General features: G+C 44.7%; 1 protein-coding gene across 1 annotated transcript in view; it reads right to left on the reverse strand.

Moving 5' to 3' along the window:
* Positions 1-8503: 8503 nt before the first annotated feature.
* LOC143809763 (uncharacterized) overlaps positions 8504-24395 on the reverse strand; it is an 82264-nt gene continuing 66372 nt past the window's right edge. Inside the window, exon 3 of the mRNA XM_077292779.1 lies at positions 8504-11352. Coding sequence (XP_077148894.1) covers positions 11216-11352 — 137 coding nt within the window. The 3' untranslated portion in view covers positions 8504-11215. The remainder of the gene's footprint in view (positions 11353-24395) is intronic.

Genomic DNA, 24395 nt, shown 5'->3' on the forward strand with positions numbered 1-24395 from the left:
CTGGATATACCGCTGTGCGGGCTGTGCTGGATATACCACTGTGTGGGCTGTGCTGTATATACTTCTGGGTGGGCTGTGCTGTATATACTACTGTGTGGGCTGTGCTGTATATACTACTGTGTGGGCTGTGCTGTATATACTACTGTGTGGGCTGTGCTGTATACTGCAGTGTGGGCTGTGTTATCTACTATGCGGGCTGTGCTATATACTATGCGGGCTTTGCTATATACTATGGGGAGTATATTATCTTCTATGGGGAGGCCATGTTATGTACTATGTGGCTGTGGTATATACTATTGTGGGGGTATATTATATTCTATGGGGGAGGTTGGGTTATATACTATGGGGGAGGTTGTGTTATATACTATGGGGGGCTGCATTACATTCTATGGGGGGCTACATTATATATTATGGGGAGGTGGGCTGTATTATATTCTATGGGGTTACATTATACTCTGTGGGGTGGCTGCATTATACTCTGTGGGTGGGGTGGCTGCATTATACTGTGGGGTGGCTGCATTATACTGTGGGGTTGCCGCATTATATTCTGTAGGGTGGTGGCTACATTATACTATATGTGGGCTGCATTATACTGTATCGAGGACTATGGGGAATACGTTAAACTATATGAAGGACTATGGGGTGCATTATACTATGGAAAGTGAATTGTACTACATGGATGACTATGGCGGTGCATTATACTATATGGAGCACTATGAGGAGTGTATTATGCTATATGGAGGACTGAGCAGTGTATTTTAATATATGGAGGACTATAGGGAGTGTATTATACTATATGGAGGACTGTGGAGCACATTATAATATATGGAGGACTATGGGGTGTATTTTACTAAACAAGTAAAATGCTGCATATTCAGATTGTTTTTGCCGGAACAAAAATCATTGTTCTCAGCAGCACATCGCCGCTGTAAACTGTAGATGTGCTGCTGATAACATGATACTGTATGGGGATCGGTTAGTGATCGTTCTGTCCCATCATTCTTTCCAAGACGGTGGAAAGAGGCCGGGAAACAAGTGTTGAACAACTTCAGTATTGTCGATCAAACTCATTTAGCGGCCTGAACTCAGCGCTTGTAAATGCAACCGAAATGCTTTTGTGTGATGTGCAATATGTTAGCATTTTGGGCCCCATTTTAAATTTTGCCTAGGCGTAGGGCCCCACTTTGCCTAAAACCGGCCCTGCCTACAAGTGTACAAAGATATTATAAAGTCACCATGTGACAAGTGGGCCTGTGTAACTTCAAATGCCAGGACTGAATTTTAGTCCCAGTCCGGCCCTGCTCACAGTAATATAGGCTGGATGTGAGATCTGTGTGTCTCCCAGTAATATAGGCTGAATGTGAGCTCTGTGTGTCTCTCCCAGTAATATAGGCTGGATGTGAGCTCTGTGTCTCTCCCACTAATATAGGCTGGATGTGAGCTCTGTGTGTCTCTCCCAGTAATACAGGCTGGATGCGAGCTCTGTGTGTCTCTCCCAGTAATATAGGCTGGATGTGAGCTCTGTGTGTCTCCCAGTAATACAGGCTGGATGTGAGCGCTGTGTGTCTCCCTGTAATATAGGCTGATTGTGAGCTCTGTGTGTCTCTACTAGTAATATAGGCTGGATGTGAGCTCTGTGTGTCTCTCAGTAATATAGGCTGGATGTGAGCTCTGTGTGTCTCTCAGTAATATAGGCTGTATGTGAGCTCTGTGTGTCTCTCAGTAATATAGGCTGGATGTGAGCTCTGTGTGTCTCTCCCAGTAATATATGCTGGATGTGAGCTCTGTGTTTCTCTCAGAAATATAGGCTGAATGTGAGCTATGTGTGTCTCTCCCAGTAATATAGGCTGCATGTGAGGTCTTTGTGTCTCTACTAGTAATATAGGCTGGATGTGAGCTCTGTGTGTCTCCCAGTAATATAGGCTGGATGTGAGCTATGTGTGTCTACCAGTAATATAGGCTGGATGTGAGCTCTGTGTGTCTACCAGTAATATAGGCTGGATGTGAGCTCTGTGTCCCCCAGTAATATAGGCTGGATGTGAGCTCTGTGTATCTCTCCCAGTAATATAGGCTGGATGTGAGGTCTGTGTGTCTCTCACAGTAATATAGGCTAGATGTGAGCTCTGTGTGTCTCCCAGTAATATAGGCTGGATGTGAGCTCTGTGTGTCTCTCTAGTAATATAGGCTGGATGTGAGCTCTGTGTGTCTACCAGTAATATAGGCTGGATATGAGCTCTGTGTGTTTCTCCCAGTAATATAGGCTGGATGTGAGCTCTCTGTGTCTCTCCAGTAATATAGGCAGGATGTGAGCTGTGTGTCTCTCCAAGTAATATAGGCTGGATGTGAGCTCTGTGTGTCTCTCCCAGTAATATAGGCTGGATGTGAGCAATGTGTGTCTCCCAGTAATATAGGCTGGATGTGAGCTCTGTGTGTCTCTCCCAGTAATATAGGCTGGATGTGAGGTCTGTGTCTCTCCCAGTAATATAGGATGGATGTGAGCTCTGTGTGTCTCTCCCAGTAATATAGACTGGATGTGAGCTCTGTGTGTCTTCCAGTAATATAGGCCGTCTGTGAGCTCTGTGTCTCTCCCCTAGTAATATAGGCTGGATGTGAGCTCTGTGTGTCTCCCAGTAATATAGGCTGGATGTGAGATCTGTGTGTCTCCCAGTAATATAGGCTCGATGTGAGATCTGTGTGTCTCTCCAGTAATATAGGCTGAATGTGAGCTCTGTATGTCTCCCAGTAATATAGGCTCGATGTGAGCTCTGTATGTCTCTCGCAGTAATATTGGCTGGATGTGAGGTCTGTGTGTCTACCAGTAATATAGGCTGGATGTGAGCTCTGTGTATCTCTCCCATTAATATAGGCTGGATGTGAGCTCTGTGTGTCTCCCAGTAATGTAGGCTGAGTGTGAGCTCTGTGTGTCTCCCAGTAATATAGGCTGGATGTGAGCTCTGTGTGTCTCTACTAATAATATAGGCTGGATGTGAGCTCTGTGTGTCTCTCCCAGTAATATAGGCTGCATGTGAGGTCTGTGTGTCTCTACTAGTAATATAGGCTGGATGTGAGCTCTGTGTTTCTCTCCCAGTAATATAGGCTAGATGTGAGCTCTGTGTGTTTCTACTAATAATATAGGCTGGATGTGAGCTCTGTGTGTCTCTCCCAGTAATATAGGCTGCATGTGAGGTCTGTGTGTCTCTACTAGTAATATAGGCTGGATGTGAGCTCTGTGTCTCTCCCAGTAATATAGGCTGCATGTGAGGTATGTGTGTCTCTCCCAGTAATATATGTAGGATAGCTGCGGAGACACCATCATGTGTTTATCAACGCAAGCAGTGAATAGCCAGACCTTTCCCCGGGAAGGAACAACCACGGGAATGGCAGCATCCAATAAAGGAAAACATCCAATACAGGAAAACCACCTATGCCAAGCATGGTATCCATCCACAGACAGCTGTTTCGGGGTGTTTGCCCCTCATCAGTGTGGAGTAGGAATCTGGCTATTAGGAGCAGTGCCTAGTAAAAGGCTGTGAAGGAACAGATGATTGGCCTCGGGGAGACCAAAACATCCAACACCGCGGAGACACCATCACGTGTTTCTCAACGCAGTGATCCAGAACACTGCCCCCATCCCTTATGGGAAATATGCAAATGCATGTAGGATAGCTGCGGAGACACCATCACATGTTTCTCAACGCAAGCAGTGAATAGCCAGACCTTTCTCCGGGAAGGAACAACCACGGGAAGGGCAGCATCCAATAAAGGAAAACATCCAATACAGGAAAACCACCTATGCCAAGCATGGTATCCATCCACAGACAGCTGTTTCGGGGTGTTTGCCCCTCATCAGTGTGGAGTAGGAATCTGGCTATTAGGAGCAGTGCCTAGTAAAAGGCTGTGAAGGAACAGATGATTGGCCTCGGGGAGACCAAAACATCCAACACCGCGGAGACACCATCACGTGTTTCTCAACGCAGTGATCCAGAACACTGCCCCCATCCCTTATGGGAAATATGCAAATGCATGTAGGATAGCTGCGGAGACACCATCACGTGTTTCTCAATGCAAGCAGTGAATAGCCAGACCTTTCCCCGGGAAGGAACAACCACGGGAAGGGCAGCATCCAATAAAGGAAAACATCCAATACAGGAAAACCACCTATGCCAAGCATGGTATCCATCCACAGACAGCTGTTTCGGGGTGTTTGCCCCTCATCAGTGTAGAGTAGGAATCTGGCTATTAGCAGCAGTGCCTAGTAAAAGGCTGTGAAGGAACAGCCCCCGAGGCCAATCATCTGTTCCTTCACAGCCTTTTACTAGGCACTGCTCCTATCTTTGCTGATTTGGCAGAAAGGCAGGAGGAACCAGGCAGAGGTCCTACACCTCCCAACAACAATTGACAACTAGCAAGGACTAATAAATCCTGCACACCTAAATACCCCAGTCAGAACTGCAATCAGCAGATACACCTGACCAGGACTGCAACTCAGGGGCAACTGCATTACCACCTACAACCACCGGAGGGAGCCCAAAAGCAGAATTCACAACACGTCTCCCAGTAATATAGGCTGGATGTGAGGTCTGTGTGTCTACCAGTAATATAGGCTGGATGTGAGCTCTGTGTGTCTCTCCAGTAATATTGGCTGGATGTGAGGTCTGTGTGTCTCTACTAGTAATATAGGCTGGATGTGAGCTCTGTGTGTCTACCAGTAATATAGGCTGGATGTGAGGTATGTGTGCGTCTCCCAGTAATATAGGCTGGATGTGAGGTCTGTGTGTCTACCAGTAATATAGGCTGGATGTGAGATCTGTGTGTCTCTCCCAGTAATATAGGCTGGATGTGATCTATGTTTGTCTCTACTAGTAATATAGGCTCGATATGAGCTCTGTGTGTCTCCCTGTAATATAGGCTGGATGTGAGCTCTGTGTGTCTCTCCCAGTAATATAGGCTGCATGTGAGGTCTGTGTGTCTCTACTAGTAATATAGGCTGGATGTGAGCTCTGTGTGTCTCCCAGTAATATGGGCTGCATGTGAGCTCTGTGTGTCTCCCAGTAATATAGGCTGGATGTGAGCTCTGTGTGTCTCTCCCAGTAATATAGGCTGCATGTGAGGTCTGTGTGTCTCTACTAGCAATATAGGCTGGATGTGAGGTCTGTGTGTCTCCCAGTAATATAGGCTGCATGTGAGGTCTGTGTGTCTCTCCCAGTAATATAGACTGGATGTGAGCTCTGTGTGTGTCTCCCAGTAATATAAACTGGATGTGAGCTCTGTGTGTGTCTCCCAGTAATATAAACTGGATGTGAGCTCTGTGTCTCACCCACTAATCTAGGCTGCATGTGAGGTCTGTGTGTCTCCCAGTAATATTGGCTGGATGTGAGCTCTGTGTGTCTCCCAGTAATATTGGCTGGGTGTGAGATCTGTGTGTCTCCCAGTAATATATGTAGGATAGCTGCGGAGACACCATCACGTGTTTCTCAACGCAAGCAGTGAATAGCCAGACCTTTCCCCGGGAAGGAACAACCACGGGGAAGGGCAGCATCCAATAAAGGAAAACATCCAATACAGGAAAACCACCTATGCCAAGCATGGTATCCATCCACAGACAGCTGTTTCGGGGTGTTTGCCCCTCATCAGTGTGGAGTAGGAATCTGGCTATTAGGAGCAGTGCCTAGTAAAAGGCTGTGAAGGAACAGATGATTGGCCTCGGGGAGACCAAAACATCCAACACCGTGGAGACACCATCACGTGTTTCTCAAAATCTTTGCTGATTTGGCAGAAAGGCAGGAGGAACCAGGCAGAGGTCCTACACCTCCCAACAACAATTGACAACTAGCAAGGACTAATGAATCCTGCACACCTAAATACCCCAGTCAGAACTGCAATCAGCAGATACACCTGACCAGGACTGCAACTCAGGGGCAACTGCATTACCACCTACAACTACCGGAGGGAGCCCAAAAGCAGAATTCACAACACGTCTCCCAGTAATATAGGCTGGATGTGAGGTCTGTGTGTCTCTCCAGTAATATAGGCTGGATGTGAGCTCTGTGTGTCTCTCCCAGTAATATAGGCTAGATGTGAGGTCTGTGTGTCTCTACTAGTAATATAGGCTGGATGTGAGTTCTGTGTGTCTCCCAGTAATATAGGCTAGATGTGAGCTCTGTGTGTCTCCCAGTAATATAGGCTGGATGTGAGCAATGTGTCTCTCCCAGTAATATAGGCTGGATGTGAGCAATGTGTGTTTCCCAGTAATATAGGCTGGATGGTAAGGTCTGTGCATCTCTCAGTAATATGGGCATATGGGCTGGTTGTGAGCTCTATGTATCTTTCTCAGTAATACAGGCTGGATGATAGACCTGTGTATATTTGGGGAGCTATTCTCATATAACAGCACAGCTTCTATCCTGCACTGTGGCTACTTTAACCCTTCTCCATAATGAGGAGATATGTGTTCAACCCTCTTCATGTTGCTGTCTCTAAGTTTATGGTCACACATTCAGGATGTAGTCAGTATTTTATATCAGTATTTATAAGCCAAAACCAGGAAAGGAACAATCAGAGGAAAAGTATAATATTTTTCACCCACTCCTGGTTTTTGCTTATAAAGACTGATGTAAAATACTGCTAGTGTGACCGTAGCCTTACACTTACAAGGAAAATGGGAAAGCAGCGAGAGCCGTCATAACTAGAAGGAGAAGCTCTGATCGATTTACACTTTACAAAATTTAGAAAACTGTTTATTGAAGACTATTTATAAAGTTGCTCAATTTGGCATTTAGAAAGCAAACAAATTATATATATATATATATACAGTGTGTGTGTATATATATATATATATATATATATATATATATATATATATATATATATATACAGTGGGGCAAAAAAGTATTTAGTCAGTCAGCAATAGTGCAAGTTCCACCACTTAAAAAGATGAGAGGCGTCTGTAATTTACATCATAGGTAGACCTCAACTATGGGAGACAAACTGAGAAAAAAAAATCCAAAAAATCACATTGTCTGTTTTTTTAACATTTTATTTGCATATTATGGTGGAAAATAAGTATTTGGTCAGAAACAAACAATCAAGATTTCTGGCTCTCACAGACCTGTAACTTCTTCTTTAAGAGTCTCCTCTTTCCTCCACTCATTACCTGTAGTAATGGCACCTGTTTAAACTTGTTATCAGTATAAAAAGACACCTGTGCACACCCTCAAACAGTCTGACTCCAAACTCCACTATGGTGAAGACCAAAGAGCTGTCAAAGGACACCAGAAACAAAATTGTAGCCCTGCACCAGGCTGGGAAGACTGAATCAGCAATAGCCAACCAGCTTGGAGTGAAGAAATCAACAGTGGGAGCAATAATTAGAGAATGGAAGACATTCAAGACCACTGATAATCTCCCTCGATCTGGGGCTCCACGCAAAATCCCACCCCGTGGGGTCAGAATGATCACAAGAACGGTGAGCAAAAATCCCAGAACCACGCGGGGGGACCTAGTGAATGAACTGCAGAGAGCTGGGACCAATGTAACAAGGCCTACCATAAGTAACACACTACGCCACCATGGACTCAGATCCTGCAGTGCCAGACGTGTCCCACTGCTTAAGCCAGTACATGTCCGGGCCCGTCTGAAGTTTGCTAGAGAGCATTTGGATGATCCAGAGGAGTTTTGGGAGAATGTCCTATGGTCTGATGAAACCAAACTGGAACTGTTTGGTAGAAACACAACTTGTCGTGTTTGGAGGAAAAAGAATACTGAGTTGCATCCATCAAACACCATACCTACTGTAAAGCATGGTGGTGGAAACATCATGCTTTGGGGCTGTTTCTCTGCAAAGGGGCCAGGACGACTGATCCGGGTACATGAAAGAATGAATGGGGCCATGTATCGTGAGATTTTGAGTGCAAACCTCCTTCCATCAGCAAGGGCATTGAAGATGAAACGTGGCTGGGTCTTTCAACATGACAATGATCCAAAGCACACCGCCAGGGCAACGAAGGAGTGGCTTCGTAAGAAGCATTTCAAGGTCCTGGAGTGGCCTAGCCAGTCTCCAGATCTCAACCCTATAGAAAACCTTTGGAGGGAGTTGAAAGTCCGTGTTGCCAAGCGAAAAGCCAAAAACATCACTGCTCTAGAGGAGATCTGCATGGAGGAATGGGCCAACATACCAACAACAGTGTGTGGCAACCTTGTGAAGACTTACAGAAAACATTTGACCTCTGTCATTGCCAAAAAGGATATATTACAAAGTATTGAGATGAAATTTTGTTTCTGACCAAATACTTATTTTCCACCATAATATGCAAATAAAATGATAAAAAAACAGACAATGTGATTTTCTGGATTTTTTTTTCTCAGTTTGTCTCCCATAGTTGAGGTCTACCTATGATGTAAATTACAGACGCCTCTCATCTTTTTAAGTGGTGGAACTTGCACTATTGCTGACTGACTAAATACTTTTTTGCCCCACTGTATATATATAGTTAGTAAATATTTTTGTCACTTTTGCAGCTGACTAATCGCTGAGTGTGAATGACGCCGGGCGGTGACAGAGCCTCCAGCTACTTATCTTGTTTCTTGTGTCTTGAGACTTTCTTGAGTTTGTCAAATTTCTCAATTTTCTGCTCTACTTAAAATAAGCGACAGAGCACAAGGGAAATCTATCTAGTGTTCAATGTTGCCGATTTAGAGATCACCCTTCAGAATGAAATTATCTTTTCTAACAAACTTTTTTTTTTTTGCTTTCAAGATATTTAATACTTGGAAACATTTGGGGACTTTTATTTTATTTTTTTACTTAAATGCCTATATTTTGGGTTAAACATATTTTAATGCAAATGGGTTAGATTAAATATTCGGCACTGTTTGGCTTTTACAGGCTCTTTTCTTTCCTGTAGATTGCTGGATGCAGAATGAGTCAACTGTGTATCCATCGGTGAGCTCCTTCTGATGGGGAGACTTATCTGTAAGACTCGCTGCCTTTCGGTTTGGCAGCAGTTACATAGCTTTTTGTATGAAAATAATGAATTCAATTCTATAAAACTCTCTAGTTCTGTTCTCCGTGTCTCTGTGTCTGTGTCGCGCTGCCCTCAGATTGGTGACCTGTCAAAGCTTCCCTGATTCGCTCTCTGATATCGATTGTTGTCTTAAGGTCGGCTTTGACACACCTATATAATGTATCTGACTATTTAGTCAGCGTTGTGTTCTGTCATCGTTTGTCTTCAGAGTTTGCCACTGTCCAGTTCCTTCAGCTGCCATCATCTTTGCAGACTTCTGTGTTCTCTACATCTTGTATCTCCTGCCCTTCAGACCTGCTATTTAACGAATCGTTTGTTGTAAGCATCACAGACCTGAGGCAAAAAAAAGGACCTTAGATCCACCAAACTTGTTTAACAGAGCAAATAAAATGCTAGGCATGAAATCTGTTACTGACTCTTTTGTGAGGGATCCTAAAAGGGGGGTACTATCATGCACTTGTCTTGTGAAGGGTGGGAGACACTGAAGAGCTACCAATTGGGCAAGTTTAGAGATTCAGTAGCAAAGAAGAGGGGCACTGAGGAGCTGAGCTGACAATCAGCCTAGGAGAATGGAGAGTTAGTAGAATTAAGGAGGGATGCTGAGCTGTCAATTAGGCTAAATGGGGAGAAAGTCAGCGGCAGTGGGGAGGAGGACACTGAGGATATGTCAGTCAGGCTTGGTGAGAGGGGAGTTAGGAGCAGTGGAGAAGAGGGATGCTGAGCTGTCAATCAGGCTACGCGAGTAGAGAGTTAGGAGCAGTGCAGAGGAGGGACACTGAGGAGGTGATAATCAGGCTAGGCAAGCGGAGAGTTAGGAGCAGTGGGGAGGAGGGACACTTAGGAGGTGTCAATCAGTCTAAATGAGTGGAGATTTAGGAACAGTGGGGAAGAGGGACACTGAGGAGGTGACTATCAGGCTAAGTGAGTGGAGAGTTAGGAGCAGTGGGGAGGAGGGACACTGAGGAGGTGACTATCAGGCTAAGTGAGTGGAGAGTTAGGAGCAGTGGGGAGGAGGGACACTGAGGAGGTGACAATCAGGCTAGGGAGCTGGGAGATAGCAGAAGTAAGGAGTTATACTGAGCTGTCAGGCTAAATGGGGAGAAAGCAGCAGCGAGGAGGAGGGACACAGATTTCAATCAGGCTAGGTGAGCAGGGAGTTAGGGGCAGTGGGGAGGAGGGACACTCAGCTTTAATTCAGGCTAGGCGAGTGGGGAGTTAGTAGCAGTGGGGAGGAGGGACATTCAGGAGGTGACAATCAGGCTAGGTGAGTAGAGAGTTCAGGGCAGTGGGGAGGAGGGACATTCAGGAGGTGACAATCAGGCTAGGTGAGTAGAGAGTTAGGAGCAGCAGTGAGGAGGGACACTGAGGAGGTGACAATCAGGCTAGGTGAGTAGAGAGTTAGGAGCAGCGGGGAGGAGGGACACTGAGGAGGTGACAATCAGGCTAGGTGAGTAGAGTTAGGAGCAGCGGGGAGGAGGGACACTCAGCTTTCACTCAGGCTAGGCGAGCGGGGAGTTAGGGGCAGTGGGGAGGAGGGACATTCAGGAGGTGACAATCAGGCTATGTGGATGGAGCTTTTTTAGAAGCATGGAGGACGGATACTTGTGAGCTGTCAATCAGGCTATGTGGGAGGAGATTTAGCAGCAGCAGGGAGGAGGTACACTGGGAAGTTGTCAATCAGGCTAGGTAGGTAGAGGTTGAATTTAAATTTCCAAAATAGATTATTCAGCCATTCTGACATGGATTTTAAAATTAAACACCCCAGTATGACCAGGTCTTAGAAATCTCTGTAATAAAGTATGTAATGTGTATTGCGATCTTCAGAAGACTGATTCGTTTTGTCTTCTGATCTGGTTCTGGTTGAATTTTCGGTTACTTTTCCCACGTTAGCACCAGGTTTTGGTAAACTGATGTCCTCAGAATCACTTGCTTTGTACAGAATCCAGATCCCATACTTTTTTTGAGAACATTCTGCTTTTTTACTATAATTTAGTTACATTTAATAAGCATCAATAATAATGAAACCATGGAAACTATCGGATGACTGCTCGTCCTCCGGCGCTCCGTCCTTAGCTACCGGCGATCCTCCCGTAACCTCCATCCTCGCAGCTAGAACCATTTCTGTAATTACACGAGTTTCTTCGTCTGCGGCCGACGCCGCAATGATTTCTCCCCGGTTGCCAATTGTCATGTCAGGTTTTCCAGAAATTCAGAACAAAGAGATAAAGTGTTGCAGGATCTGAACGAGGAGTAAATAGTGTTGATGCTTTTGCCGGTTTCCAGCTGATTATTCGCCATTTTTGCTCCTCGTCTTGTTTGTCAGACATCTCTGTAAAAGATATTCACTTCAGTTATAATCACAGGTTGGCAGAACATATGGCCGCTATTTATTGCCAAGCCAATAAACACTTTCTGCTGCAGCCAGGCAGCTACGCCTAGGACTGACAAAATAGCAGCACCTACAGGTCCTTCTCAAAAAATTAGCATATAGTGTTAAATTTCATTATTTACCATAATGTAATGATTACAATTAACTTTCATATACTATAGATTCATTATCCACCAACTGAAATTTGTCAGGTCTTTTATTGTTTTAATACTGATGATTTTGGCATACAACTCCTGATAACCCAAAAAACCTGTCTCAATAAATTAGCATATCAGGAGTTGTAGGCCAAAATCATCAGTATTAAAACAATAAAAGACCTGACAAATTTCAGTTGGTGGATAATGAATCTACAGTATATGAAAGTTTAATTGTAATCATTACATTATGGTAAATAATGAAATTTAACACTATATGCTAATTTTTTGAGAAGGACCTGTATATAGTGACTCATAGTGCATACAGAATAGTGCCATACTGTGCTGTATCCACATAGCTCCAAACAATGGATACATAATTGTGACATACAATGCAAAACACTACCAACCAACAGTGTATATAATAGCGCTACATAACAGCACTATATGCTCACAAAATAACGCCGCCTTGCATTGCCACATTGTGGTACCAAATAAAGTGTCATACAGTAGCTAATAAAATGATGCTGTTTAATAAAGATGTCCATTGTTGACAAATACTGACATACTGCGCTTAGTAATACCGAAACAGTGACAAAAGCGGTACAATATCTACATGTAATAGTTACATAGTGGTGACATATGATGCAAATAGCACCGATCGTGCTATGTCATGATTAAACAATACCAATACATATATATTAACTGCATTATAGTGTCTAACAGTGACTACAAAATACTGCCATATAGCGCCTAATATAATGCTGCCATATGATGCTATAAAGAGCAATAAACATTGTGAGGATAATAGTTTCATGCAAGTGACTACATAATAGTCATATACATTGCCTAATACTGAGGGAAAAAAAACACTTAAAGGGGTATGATCAAGTTTCAAGACTCCTTACGTCCTGTTTTCCTTGAGTGACAGTTCTAGGGAGCAGCAGTAGTAGAACTATAAATCTCAGCCCAAGTTATGCTGTAACACATTCAGCTATCAGCGGTTTATTTTAAGTCTAAGCTATTAGCATTGGATCTTTAGATAGGGATAACCGGGCATTTGAACAAGCACACAGTTCCGGACAGTGAGAGTCATTATTAGGAGACACGGTCTGAAAGCTGAGTGGCTGGTGATTTTGCAAGATTTATAACAGCAGCTCATCAGGAGCAGAAAGAAAGGATGATGGCAGTACACAGATAACTACTTTGTAGAAATGAATGGACTGGAGAGAAGTGGCTGGGATGTTATGAGTTAACTCCTCAGGGACTAGGCTCTATGAAAAGGAGCTGTACATTATGATAGAAATAAAACAACAAGTTATAATTGTAGGAGAATAACAGCAGGTAGAAATAGCATATCAATTGCAAATGTGCTTATTTTCATGCTGTCTAACTAATTAAAGCAATTTAATAATTTGAGAATACCCCTTTAAGATGGTGCCAAAGCTGTACTGTTCAGTGTATCCACAGTTCCATACAATAAATGCATAATAGTGAGATGCAGCTAAAAATAATAACATTTAATAGCATACAGTTAGGTCCATATATATTTGGACAGAGACAACATTTTTCTAATTTTGGTTATAGACATTACCACAATGAATTTTAAACAAAACAATTCAGATGCAGGTGAAGTTCAGACTTTCAGCTTTCATTTGGGGGTATCCACATTAAAATTGGATGAAGGGTTTAGGAGTTTCAACTCCTTAACATGTGCCTCCCTGTTTTTAAAGGGACCAAAAGTAATTGGACAGATTAAATAATTTTAAATAAAATGTTCATTTCTAGTACTTGGTTGAAAACCCTTTGTTGGCAATGACTGCCTGAAGTCTTGAACTCATAGACATCACCAGACGCTGTGTTTCCTCCTTTTTGATGCTCTGCCAGGCCTTCACTGCGGTGGTTTTCAGTTGCTGTTTGTTTGTGGACCTTTCTGTCTGAAGTTTAGTCTTTAACAAGTGAAATGCATGCTCAATTGGGTTGAGATCAGGTGACTGACTTGGCCGTTCAAGAATATTCCACTTCTTTGATTTAATTAACTCCTGGGTTGCTTTGGCTTTATGTTTTGAGTCGTTGTCCATCTGTAGTATGAAACGACGACCAATCAGTTTGGCTGCATTTGGCTGGATCTGAGCACGCAGTGTGGGTCTGAATACCTCAGAATTCATTCGGCTGCTTCAGTCCTGTGTGACATAATCAATAAACACTAGTGACCCAGTGCCACTGGCAGCCATGCATGCCCAAGCCATCACACTGCCTCCGCCGTGTTTTACAGATGATGCGGTATGCTTTGGATCATGAGCCGTACCACACCTTCGCCATACTTTTCTCTTTCCATCATTCTGGTAGAGGATGATCTTGGTTTAATCTGTCCAAAGAATGTTCTTCCAGAACTGTGCTGGCTTTTTTAGATGTTTTTTAGCAAAGTCCAGTTTAGCCTTTTTATTCTTGATGCTTATGAGTGGCTTGCACCGTGCAGTGAACCCTCTGTATTTACTTTCATGCAGTTTTCTCTTTATGGTAGATTTGGATATTGATACGCCGACCTCCGGGAGAGTGTTGTTCACTTGGTTGGCTGTTGTGAAGGGGTTTCTCTTCACCATGGAGATTATTCTGCGATCATCCACCACTGTTGTCTTCCGTGGGCGCCCAGGTCTTTTTGCATTGATGAGTTCACCAGTGCTTTCTTTCTTTCTCAGGATGTACCAAACTGTAGATTTTGCCACTCCTAATATTGTAGCAATTTCTCGGATGTTTTTTTTTTCTGTTTTCGCAGCTTAAGGATGGCTTGTTTCACTTGCATGGAGAGCTCCTTTGACCGCATGTTTACTTCACAGCAAAACCTTCCAAATGCAAGCACCACACCTTAAATCAACTCCAGGCCTTTTATCTGCTTAATTTAGAATGACATAACGAAGGGACTGCTGTCATGATTCTCAATGGCGAGAGAACATAGCCCAGCATATATGAGAACTAGCTCTTGGAAGATGGAAACAATACTGACCATGAACTAAACCTGCCGCACAACTAGAAGTGGCCGGGTAGCATGCCTACGTTTTTTATCCCTAGATGCCCAGCGCCAGCCGGAGAACTACCTAATCCTAGCAGAGGAAAAGACAGTCCTGGCTCACCTCTAGAGAAATTTTCCCAAAAGGCAGAGAGAGGCCCCACATATATTGGCGGTGATTTTAGATGAAATGACAAACGTAGTATGAAAATAGGTTTAGCAAAATCGAGGTCCGCTTACTAGATAGCAGGAAGACAGAAAGGGCACTTTCATGGTCAGCAGAAAACCCTATCAAAACACCATCCAGAAATTACTTTAAGACTCTAGCATTAACTCATAACACCAGAGTGGCAATTTCCGCTCACAAGAGCTTTCCAGACACAGTAACGAAACAGCAGCTGTGAACAGGAACAAAATGCAAAAACACACAAGGACAAAAGTCCAACTTAGCTAGGAGTTGTCTAGTAGCAGGAACATGCACAGAAGGCTTCTGATTACATTGTTGACCGGCATGAAACTGACAGAGGAGCAAGGTTATATAGCGACTCCCACATCCTGATAGGAGCAGGTGAACAGAGGGGATGATGCACACAAGTACAATTCCACAAGTGGCCACCGGGGGAGCCCAGAATCCAATTTCACAACAGTACCCCCCCCCTCAAGGAGGGGGCACCGAACCCTCACCAGAACCACCAGGGCGATCAGGATGAGCCCTATGAAAGGCACGGACAAGATCGGAGGCATGAACATCAGAGGCAGTGACCCAAGAATTATCCTCCTGACCGTATCCCTTCCATTTGACCAGATACTGGAGTTTCCGTCTGGAAACACGAGAGTCTAAGATCTTTTCCACAACGTACTCCAACTCACCCTCAACCAACACCGGAGCAGGAGGCTCAACGGAAGGCACAGCCGGTACCTCATACCTGCGCAACAATGACCGATGAAAAACATTATGAATCGAAAAGGATGCAGGGAGGTCCAAACGGAAGGACACAGGGTTAAGAATCTCCAATATCTTGTACGGGCCGATGAACCGAGGCTTAAACTTAGGAGAAGAAACCCTCATAGGGACAAAACGAGAAGACAACCACACCAAGTCCCCAACACAAAGCCGAGGACCAACACGACGACGGCGGTTGGCAAAAAGCTGAGTCTTCTCCTGGGACAACTTCAAATTGTCCACCACCTGCCCCCAAATCTGATGCAACCTCTCCACCACAGCATCCACTCCAGGACAATCCGAAGATTCCACTTGACCGGAGGAAAATCGAGGATGAAACCCCGAATTACAGAAAAACGGGGACACCAAGGTGGCAGAGCTGGCCCGATTATTGAGGGCGAACTCCGCCAAAGGCAAAAAAGCAACCCAATCATCCTGATCCGCAGACACAAAACACCTCAAATATGTCTCCAAGGTCTGATTAGTCCGCTCGGTCTGGCCATTAGTCTGAGGATGGAAAGCAGACGAAAAAGACAAATCTATGCCCATCCTAGCACAGAATGCCCGCCAAAATCTAGACACGAATTGGGTCCCTCTGTCAGAAACGATATTCTCCGGAATACCATGCAAACGAACAACATTTTGAAAAAACAGAGGAACCAACTCGGAAGAAGAAGGCAACTTAGGCAAGGGAACCAGATGGACCATCTTAGAGAAACGGTCACACACCACCCAGATGACAGACATCTTCTGAGAAACAGGCAGATCCGAAATAAAATCCATCGAGATGTGCATCCAAGGCCTCTTCGGGATAGGCAAGGGTAACAACAATCCACTAGCCCGAGAACAACAAGGCTTGGCCCGAGCACAAACGTCACAAGACTGCACAAAGCCTCGCACATCTCGTGACAGGGAAGGCCACCAGAAGGACCTTGCCACCAAATCCCTGGTACCAAAGATTCCAGGATGACCTGCCAACGCAGAAGAATGAACCTCAGAGATGACTCTACTGGTCCAATCATCAGGAACAAACAGTCTACCAGGTGGGCAACGATCAGGTCTATCCGCCTGAAACTCCTGCAAGGCCCACCGCAGGTCTGGAGAAACGGCAGACAATATCACTCCATCTTTAAGGATACCTGTGGGCTCAGAATTACCAGGGGAGTCAGGCTCAAAACTCCTAGAAAGGGCATCCGCCTTAACATTCTTAGAACCCGGTAGGTAAGACACCACAAAATTAAACCGAGAGAAAAACAACGACCAGCGCGCCTGTCTAGGATTCAGGCGCCTGGCAGACTCAAGGTAAATTAAATTTTTGTGGTCAGTCAATACCACCACCTGATGTCTGGCCCCCTCAAGCCAGTGACGCCACTCCTCAAAAGCCCACTTCATGGCCAAAAGCTCCCGATTCCCAATATCATAATTCCGCTCGGCGGGCGAAAATTTACGGGAAAAAAAGGCACAAGGTCTCATCACGGAGCAGTCGGAACTTCTCTGCGACAACACCGCCCCAGCTCCGATTTCAGAAGCGTCGACCTCAACCTGAAAAGGAAGAGCAACATCAGGCTGACGCAACACTGGGGCGGAAGAAAAGCGGCGCTTGAGCTCCCGAAAGGCCTCCACAGCATCAGGGGACCAATCAGCAACATCAGCACCCTTCTTAGTCAAATCAGTCAATGGTTTTACAACATCAGAAAAACCAGCAATAAATCGACGATAAAAGTTAGCAAAGCCCAAAAATTTCTGAAGACTCTTAAGAGAAGAGGGTTGCGTCCAATCACCAATAGCCTGAACCTTGACAGGATCCATCTCGATGGAAGAGGGGGAAAAAATGTATCCCAAGAAGGAAATCTTTTGAACCCCAAAAACACACTTAGAACCCTTCACACACAAGGAATTAGACCACAAAACCTGAAAAACCCTCCTGACCTGCTGGACATGAGAGTCCCAGTCATCCGAAAAAATCAGAATATCATCCAGATACACAATCATAAATTTATCCAAATAATCGCGGAAAATGTCATGCATAAAGGACTGGAAGACTGAAGGGGCATTTGAAAGACCAAAAGGCATCACCAAATACTCAAAATGGCCCTCGGGCGTATTAAATGCGGTTTTCCACTCATCCCCCTGCTTGATTCGCACCAAATTATACGCCCCACGGAGATCAATCTTAGAGAACCACTTGGCCCCCTTTATACGAGCAAACAAATCAGTAAGCAGTGGTAACGGATATTGATATTTAACCGTGATTTTATTCAAAAGTCGATAATCAATACACGGCCTCAAAGAGCCGTCTTTCTTAGACACAAAGAAAAAACCGGCTCCTAAGGGAGATGACGAAGGACGAATATGTCCCTTTTCCAAGGACTCCTTTATATATTCTCGCATAGCCGCGTGTTCAGGCACAGACAGATTAAATAAACGACCCTTAGGGTATTTACTACCCGGGATCAAGTCTATGGCACAATCGCACTCCCGGTGCGGAGGTAGTGAACCAACCTTGGGTTCTTCAAAAACGTCACGAAAGTCAGACAAGAATTCAGGAATCTCAGAGGGAATAGATGATGAAATGGAAACCAAAGGTACGTCCCCATGAGTTCCTTTACATCCCCAGCTTAACACAGACATAGCTCTCCAGTCGAGGACTGGGTTATGAGATTGCAGCCATGGCAATCCCAGCACCAAAACATCATGTAGATTATACAGCACCAGAAAGCGAATAACCTCCTGGTGATCCGGATTAACACGCATAGTCACTTGTGTCCAGTATTGTGGTTTATTACTAGCCAATGGGGTGGAGTCAATCCCTTTCAGAGGTATCGGAGCCTCCAATGGCTCCAAATCATACCCACAGCGTTTGGCAAAGGACCAATCCATAAGACTCAAAGCAGCGCCAGAGTCGACATAGGCGTCCGCGGTAATAGATGACAAAGAACAAATCAGGGTCACAGATAGAATAAACTTAGACTGTAAAGTGCTAATTGAAACAGACTTGTCAGGCTTCTTAGTACGCTTAAAGCATGCTGATATAACATGAGTTGAATCACCACAATAGAAGCACAACCCATTTTTTCGTCTAAAATTCTGCCGCTCGCTTCTGGACAGAATTCTATCACATTGCATATTTTCTGGCATTTTCTCAGTAGACACCGCCAAATGGTGCACAGGTTTGCGCTCCCGCAGACGCCTATCGATCTGAATAGCCATCGTCATGGACTCATTCAGACTCGCAGGCACAGGGAACCCCACCATAACATCCTTAATGGCATCAGAGAGACCTTCTCTGAAAATCGCCGCCAGGGCGCACTCATTCCACTGAGTAAGCACAGACCATTTGCGGAATTTTTGGCAGTATATTTCAGCTTCATCTTGCCCCTGAGACAAGGACATCAAGGCCTTTTCCGCCTGAAGCTCTAAATGAGGTTCCTCATAAAGCAACCCCAAGGCCAGAAAAAACGCATCCACATTGAGCAACGCAGGATCCCCTGGTGCCAATGCAAAAGCCCAGTCTTGAGGGTCGCCCCGGAGCAAGGAAATTACAATCCTGACCTGCTGTGCAGGGTCTCCGGCAGAGCGAGACTTCAGGGACAAAAACAATTTGCAATTATTTTTAAAATTTTGAAAGTGAGATCTATTCCCCGAGAAGAATTCAGGCAAAGGAATTCTAGGCTCAGACATAGGTGCATGAACAACAAAATCTTGCAAATTTTGTACCTTTGTGGCGAGATTATTCAAACCTGTAGCTACACTCTGAAGATCCATTTGAAACAGGTGAACACAGAGCCATTCAAGGATTAGAAGGAGAGAAAGAGAGGAAGGCTGCAGTATAGGCAGACTAGCAAGTGATTCAATGAAGAGCACACTCAGAACTAGAGGAAAAAAAAAAAAAAAAATTGTAGCAGACTTCTTTTTTCTCTCCTTTCTCAGCCAGTAATTTAACCCTTTTTTGGGCCGGTCAAACTGTCATGATTCTCAATGGCGAGAGAACATAGCCCAGCATATATGAGAACTAGCTCTTGGAAGATGGAAACAATACTGACCATGAACTAAACCTGCCGCACAACTAGAAGTGGCCGGGTAGCATGCCTACGTTTTTTATCCCTAGATGCCCAGCGCCAGCCGGAGAACTACCTAATCCTAGCAGAGGAAAAGACAGTCCTGGCTCACCTCTAGAGAAATTTTCCCAAAAGGCAGACAGAGGCCCCCACATATATTGGCGGTGATTTTAGATGAAATGACAAACGTAGTATGAAAATAGGTTTAGCAAAATCGAGGTCCGCTTACTAGATAGCAGGAAGACAGAAAGGGCACTTTCATGGTCAGCAGAAAACCCTATCAAAACACCATCCAGAAATTACTTTAAGACTCTAGCATTAACTCATAACACCAGAGTGGCAATTTCCGCTCACAAGAGCTTTCCAGACACCGTAACGAAACAGCAGCTGTGAACAGGAACAAAATGCAAAAACACACAAGGACAAAAGTCCAACTTAGCTAGGAGTTGTCTAGTAGCAGGAACATGCACAGAAGGCTTCTGATTACATTGTTGACCGGCATGAAACTGACAGAGGAGCAAGGTTATATAGCGACTCCCACATCCTGATAGGAGCAGGTGAACAGAGGGGATGATGCACACAAGTACAATTCCACAAGTGGCCACCGGGGGAGCCCAGAATCCAATTTCACAACAGACTGCCCACACCTGTCCATGAAATAGCCTTGGAGTCAATTGTCCAATTACTTTTGGTCCCTTTAAAAACAGGGTGGCACTTGTTAAGGAGCTGAAACTCCTAAACCCTTCATCCAATTTTAATGTGAATACCCTCAAATGAAAGCTGAAAGTCTGAACTTCAACTGCATCTGAATTGTTTTGCTTAAAATTCATTGTGGTAATGTCTTTAACCAAAATTAGAAAAATGTCGTCTCTGTCCAAATATATATGGACCTAACTGTATAAATGTGAGTGCTTAAACTGCTTACATAAGTGCCATATAGTGTTCACATAATAGTGTTATATAATACCATCTTACTATATAATACTGCATAATAGTGTCAAAGAGCTCCTAATTAGTGATTCTCTGACTGTAAAGAGCAAATGATATTAGAGAATTGCATGTAGAGGATATACTGGCAGGAGCTTCCCTTCATCGCAGTTAGAAGTTTAAGACTAGCCACTGACTTCTGAGAAGCTGCACAGTATGGCAGTACAAAATCCCGTAATATGGTACTAAATTCTAGTTTTACTCTTCAATAACTCATCCAGTTATTACTGCGCTGAACATTAACACGAGGATTGACACCGCCAATCCTGCAGAACAAATTGTCAGGAACATGAGGTATTGCATTATCTCGCACACTAAGCTCTGCTACATCCAAGAGCAGAGGACAAACACAACCCCCCTTCTTTTCTCTGCCTGCAGCCCAGTGGAATTCAAGCCACTCGTTCCCCCTCCCCCAGGAATGTCTTTGCCCTTTGAAGCAAAAGCATAAAGAGTAGAAACGAGGAGTTCATTTCCTAACTCAGACCTCTCAGTGATGTTAGGACGAGAGGGCTTATCTTAACCATGCTGAGTTATGTGTGAGTCTTTTGTCCGGTCTAGCTGCTGGTCAAATGTATGATGCATCTGGATATATGGTTGTCCTTCTCCTCCTCAGCACATGGCCAGCCATGACATAACATGACATAACGACATGTAAGTGTTCTTTTCAACGTTAATCCCATTTTCTTGTAATTGTATTGTACATATGAAATTTGTCTCCTGTATAATATCTTTTTATACTTTGTAAACACTGCCTACCTTTTTTTGAGTAAAATATAAAATTACTAGCTTGTCCTTCCATGCTCTATAACGAACTGTCACGTCCTCTGAAGTGAATTACGCTACTGATTTGGGTTGGCTCCGGACCCGTTAATACCTGGAAAATTGGAGTTGGTGGCAGTGGAATTGTCCTGTGCAATTGGGGGCTGTGATGGTGTGATATGTTATGTGGGTATCATTTTGTGTATATTTCTATTTTACTGATTATCATGGTGTTACTGTATCTTGTAGGATGAGTTGTTATTTGCCATCTGATATTCTCCCCACAGTTCTGTATTGTTATCTCTCCACAGGGTCAGTGAATAATGTTGTTTGCTAATATGCTAATGACATGTTGACCTAGCTTGTTGAAACAATGAGCCCCTGAGACCTTCCCCCTCCTGGCCTGTGAATGAGGGGGGAGACTTGTAAATATCAGGGGGGTGAGACACAGAGATCAGTCTTGTGTGGAACCTGACCTGGATGTGAAGAGCATATCAGAGAGAAAGAAGGGAATATGGACTGTTATCCTCTGTGCTGGATTGTTGGACGTTTATTCTGTAACTGAACTGCAGTTCTTCTGAAAGAATTGGAGGGAGATATCGCAGATACCGTAACGCCCATCATTCCTTACGTTCTAGAGTTCAGAGACTGTCTCGCCCAGCTAGCTACCTTGGCTAATGAACATCAGCGAATGGCCCAGTCCAGTCAAAAAGCCTGGTATGACCATAAAGCCAGGACCCGTGAACTTATGGACAAGTGCTCATGATTATTGCAACCCCTGCCACTGTACAAGGAACTATAAACAGTGGAGCAAAATGGACTAAAGTGAGCAGGCCAGAGGTCTGTGTAGACCTAATGGCGTGCTCACTTATTATGAGGGGGGAGAGGTTGTGATGGTGTGATATGTTATGTGGGTATCATTTTGTGTATATTACTATTTTACTGATTATCATGGTGTTAAGGCCCCATCTCACATAGCGAGATCGCTAGCGAGATCGCTGCCGAGTCACAAGTTTTGTGATGCAACAGCGACCTCAGTAGCGATCTCGCTATGTGTGACACGTACCAGCGACCAGGCCCCTGCTGCGAGATCGCTGGTCGTGTCGTAATGGCCTGGACCTTTTTTTGGTCGTTGAGGTCCCGCTGACATCGCTGAATCGGTGTGTGTGACACCGATCCAGCGATGTCTTCACTGGTAACCAGGGTAAACATCGGGTTACTAAGCGCAGGGCCGTGCTTAGTAACCCGATGTTTACCCTGGTTACCAGCGTAAATGTAAAAAAAAAAAAACAGTACATACTCACCATCTGATGTCCTTCAGGTCCCTTGCCGTCTGCTTCCTGCTCTGACTGAGTGCCGCCGTACAGTGAGAGCACAGCAGAGCGGTGACGTCACTGCTGTGCTGTGCTCTCACTGTACGGCGGCACTCAGTCAGAGCGGGAAGCAGACGGCAAGGGACCTGACGGACATCAGATGGTGAGTATGTACTGTTTGTTTTTTTTGGTAACCAGGGTAAACATCGGGTTACTAAGCGCGGCCCTGCGCTTAGTAACCCGATGTTTACCCTGGTTACCCGGGTGCTGCAGGGGGACTTCGGCATAGTTGAAGACAGTTTCAACGATGCCGAAGTCGTTCCCCTGATCGTTGGAGACAGCTGTCTGTGTGACAGCTCCCCAGCGACCACACAACGACTTACCAACGATCACGGCCAGGTCGTATCGCTGGTCGTGATCGTTGGTAAATCGCTATGTGAGACGGGGCCTTTACTGTATCTTGTAGGATGAGTTATTTGCCATCTGATATTCTCCCCACAGTTCTGCAATGTTATCTCTCCACAGGGTCAGTGAATAATGTTGTTTGCTAATATGCTAATGACATGTTGACCTAGCTTGTTCAAACAATGAGCCCCTGAGACCTTCCCCCTCCTGGCCTGTGAATATCAGGGGGGTGAGACACAGAGATCAGTCTTGTGTGGAACCTGGATGTGAAGAGCATATCAGAGAGAAAGAAGGGAATATGGACTGTTATCCTCTGTGCTGGATTGTTGGACGTTTATTCTGTAACTGAACTGCATTCGTGTTCTGGAATATTTAATTCTTTGTGTGATGGATCGTATATATGGACCTTTCGTGTTTTGCCTACATAAAGGTCTTGGAATTGTTCACTATTCTCTTGCTCTGTTGATTGTGTGATCGTGGAGAAGGAACCTGTGACAGGGGCCTTATTAGTGATGGTGGCGTTGATAATTATTGTTCCCGCCTGAGTGGGAGTAGTTATATCGCCCTCGCTGCAGTGTGCCCAATAGCCAGTATATAGCAGGCAGCCTTTCTAGCGACTAATTACCCTAGGTGCAGTACCCTGCCTGACCTGAGGATAAGGGAGGCACCAGAGAGCTGCAAGTTCCAAACAGTAACTGGGAAGTGGGATATAGATAAATCCCCTTCAGAAAGAACCAGGGGCAACCAAACAACCCCGGTTCATGACAAATTGGTGTGAGTGGTGAGGATGATAAAGGTATCCTCCCTGTGAAAACGTGACAGATTGGTGGGATCCCTGACATATCCAGTTGGATTCCTGACATATTGGTGGCAGAGGGGTGGGATAATAGAGCATTAGTGATCGGGTTTGAGCAATCTTTCCTTTCACTAAAAACTTGCACAGTTCTGGAGAAGACTCTGCGCAAATAAGTATGGAGAACAAGCTCAGTGTTTACTAGTCCTGAGATAATTGTGTGTACTTGCGATTACCCCCTCCCTTTCTCTTTGTTTTTCTATCCTATCTTTTATTTGCCAATGTTGGCTGCAAAAGGAGAAGGCTTGGATAAGCAGCATGACAAGGACACTCTTATTGCCCTTTGCGGGTTGATGCAGATTGACGCCATGGGCAAAAACAAAAGCCAACTGGTTGCGGCTCTGGTGCAACGAGAAATCGCTCAGAGTCCAGTGGATGCAGAAGCTGGCCCAAGTGAAAATGGGGCTGCAGCAGAGGTCCAACCACTGAATGCTGGCCCTACTAGCAACCAGGACGGATTGGATCCCCATCTGCTGGCAGCCTTGGAACAACTCCCCGCCGACTACCGCAAGGGACATCTGCAG

This window comes from Ranitomeya variabilis, chromosome 2, assembly GCF_051348905.1.
Source record: "Ranitomeya variabilis isolate aRanVar5 chromosome 2, aRanVar5.hap1, whole genome shotgun sequence".
Taxonomy (NCBI): domain Eukaryota; kingdom Metazoa; phylum Chordata; class Amphibia; order Anura; family Dendrobatidae; genus Ranitomeya; species Ranitomeya variabilis.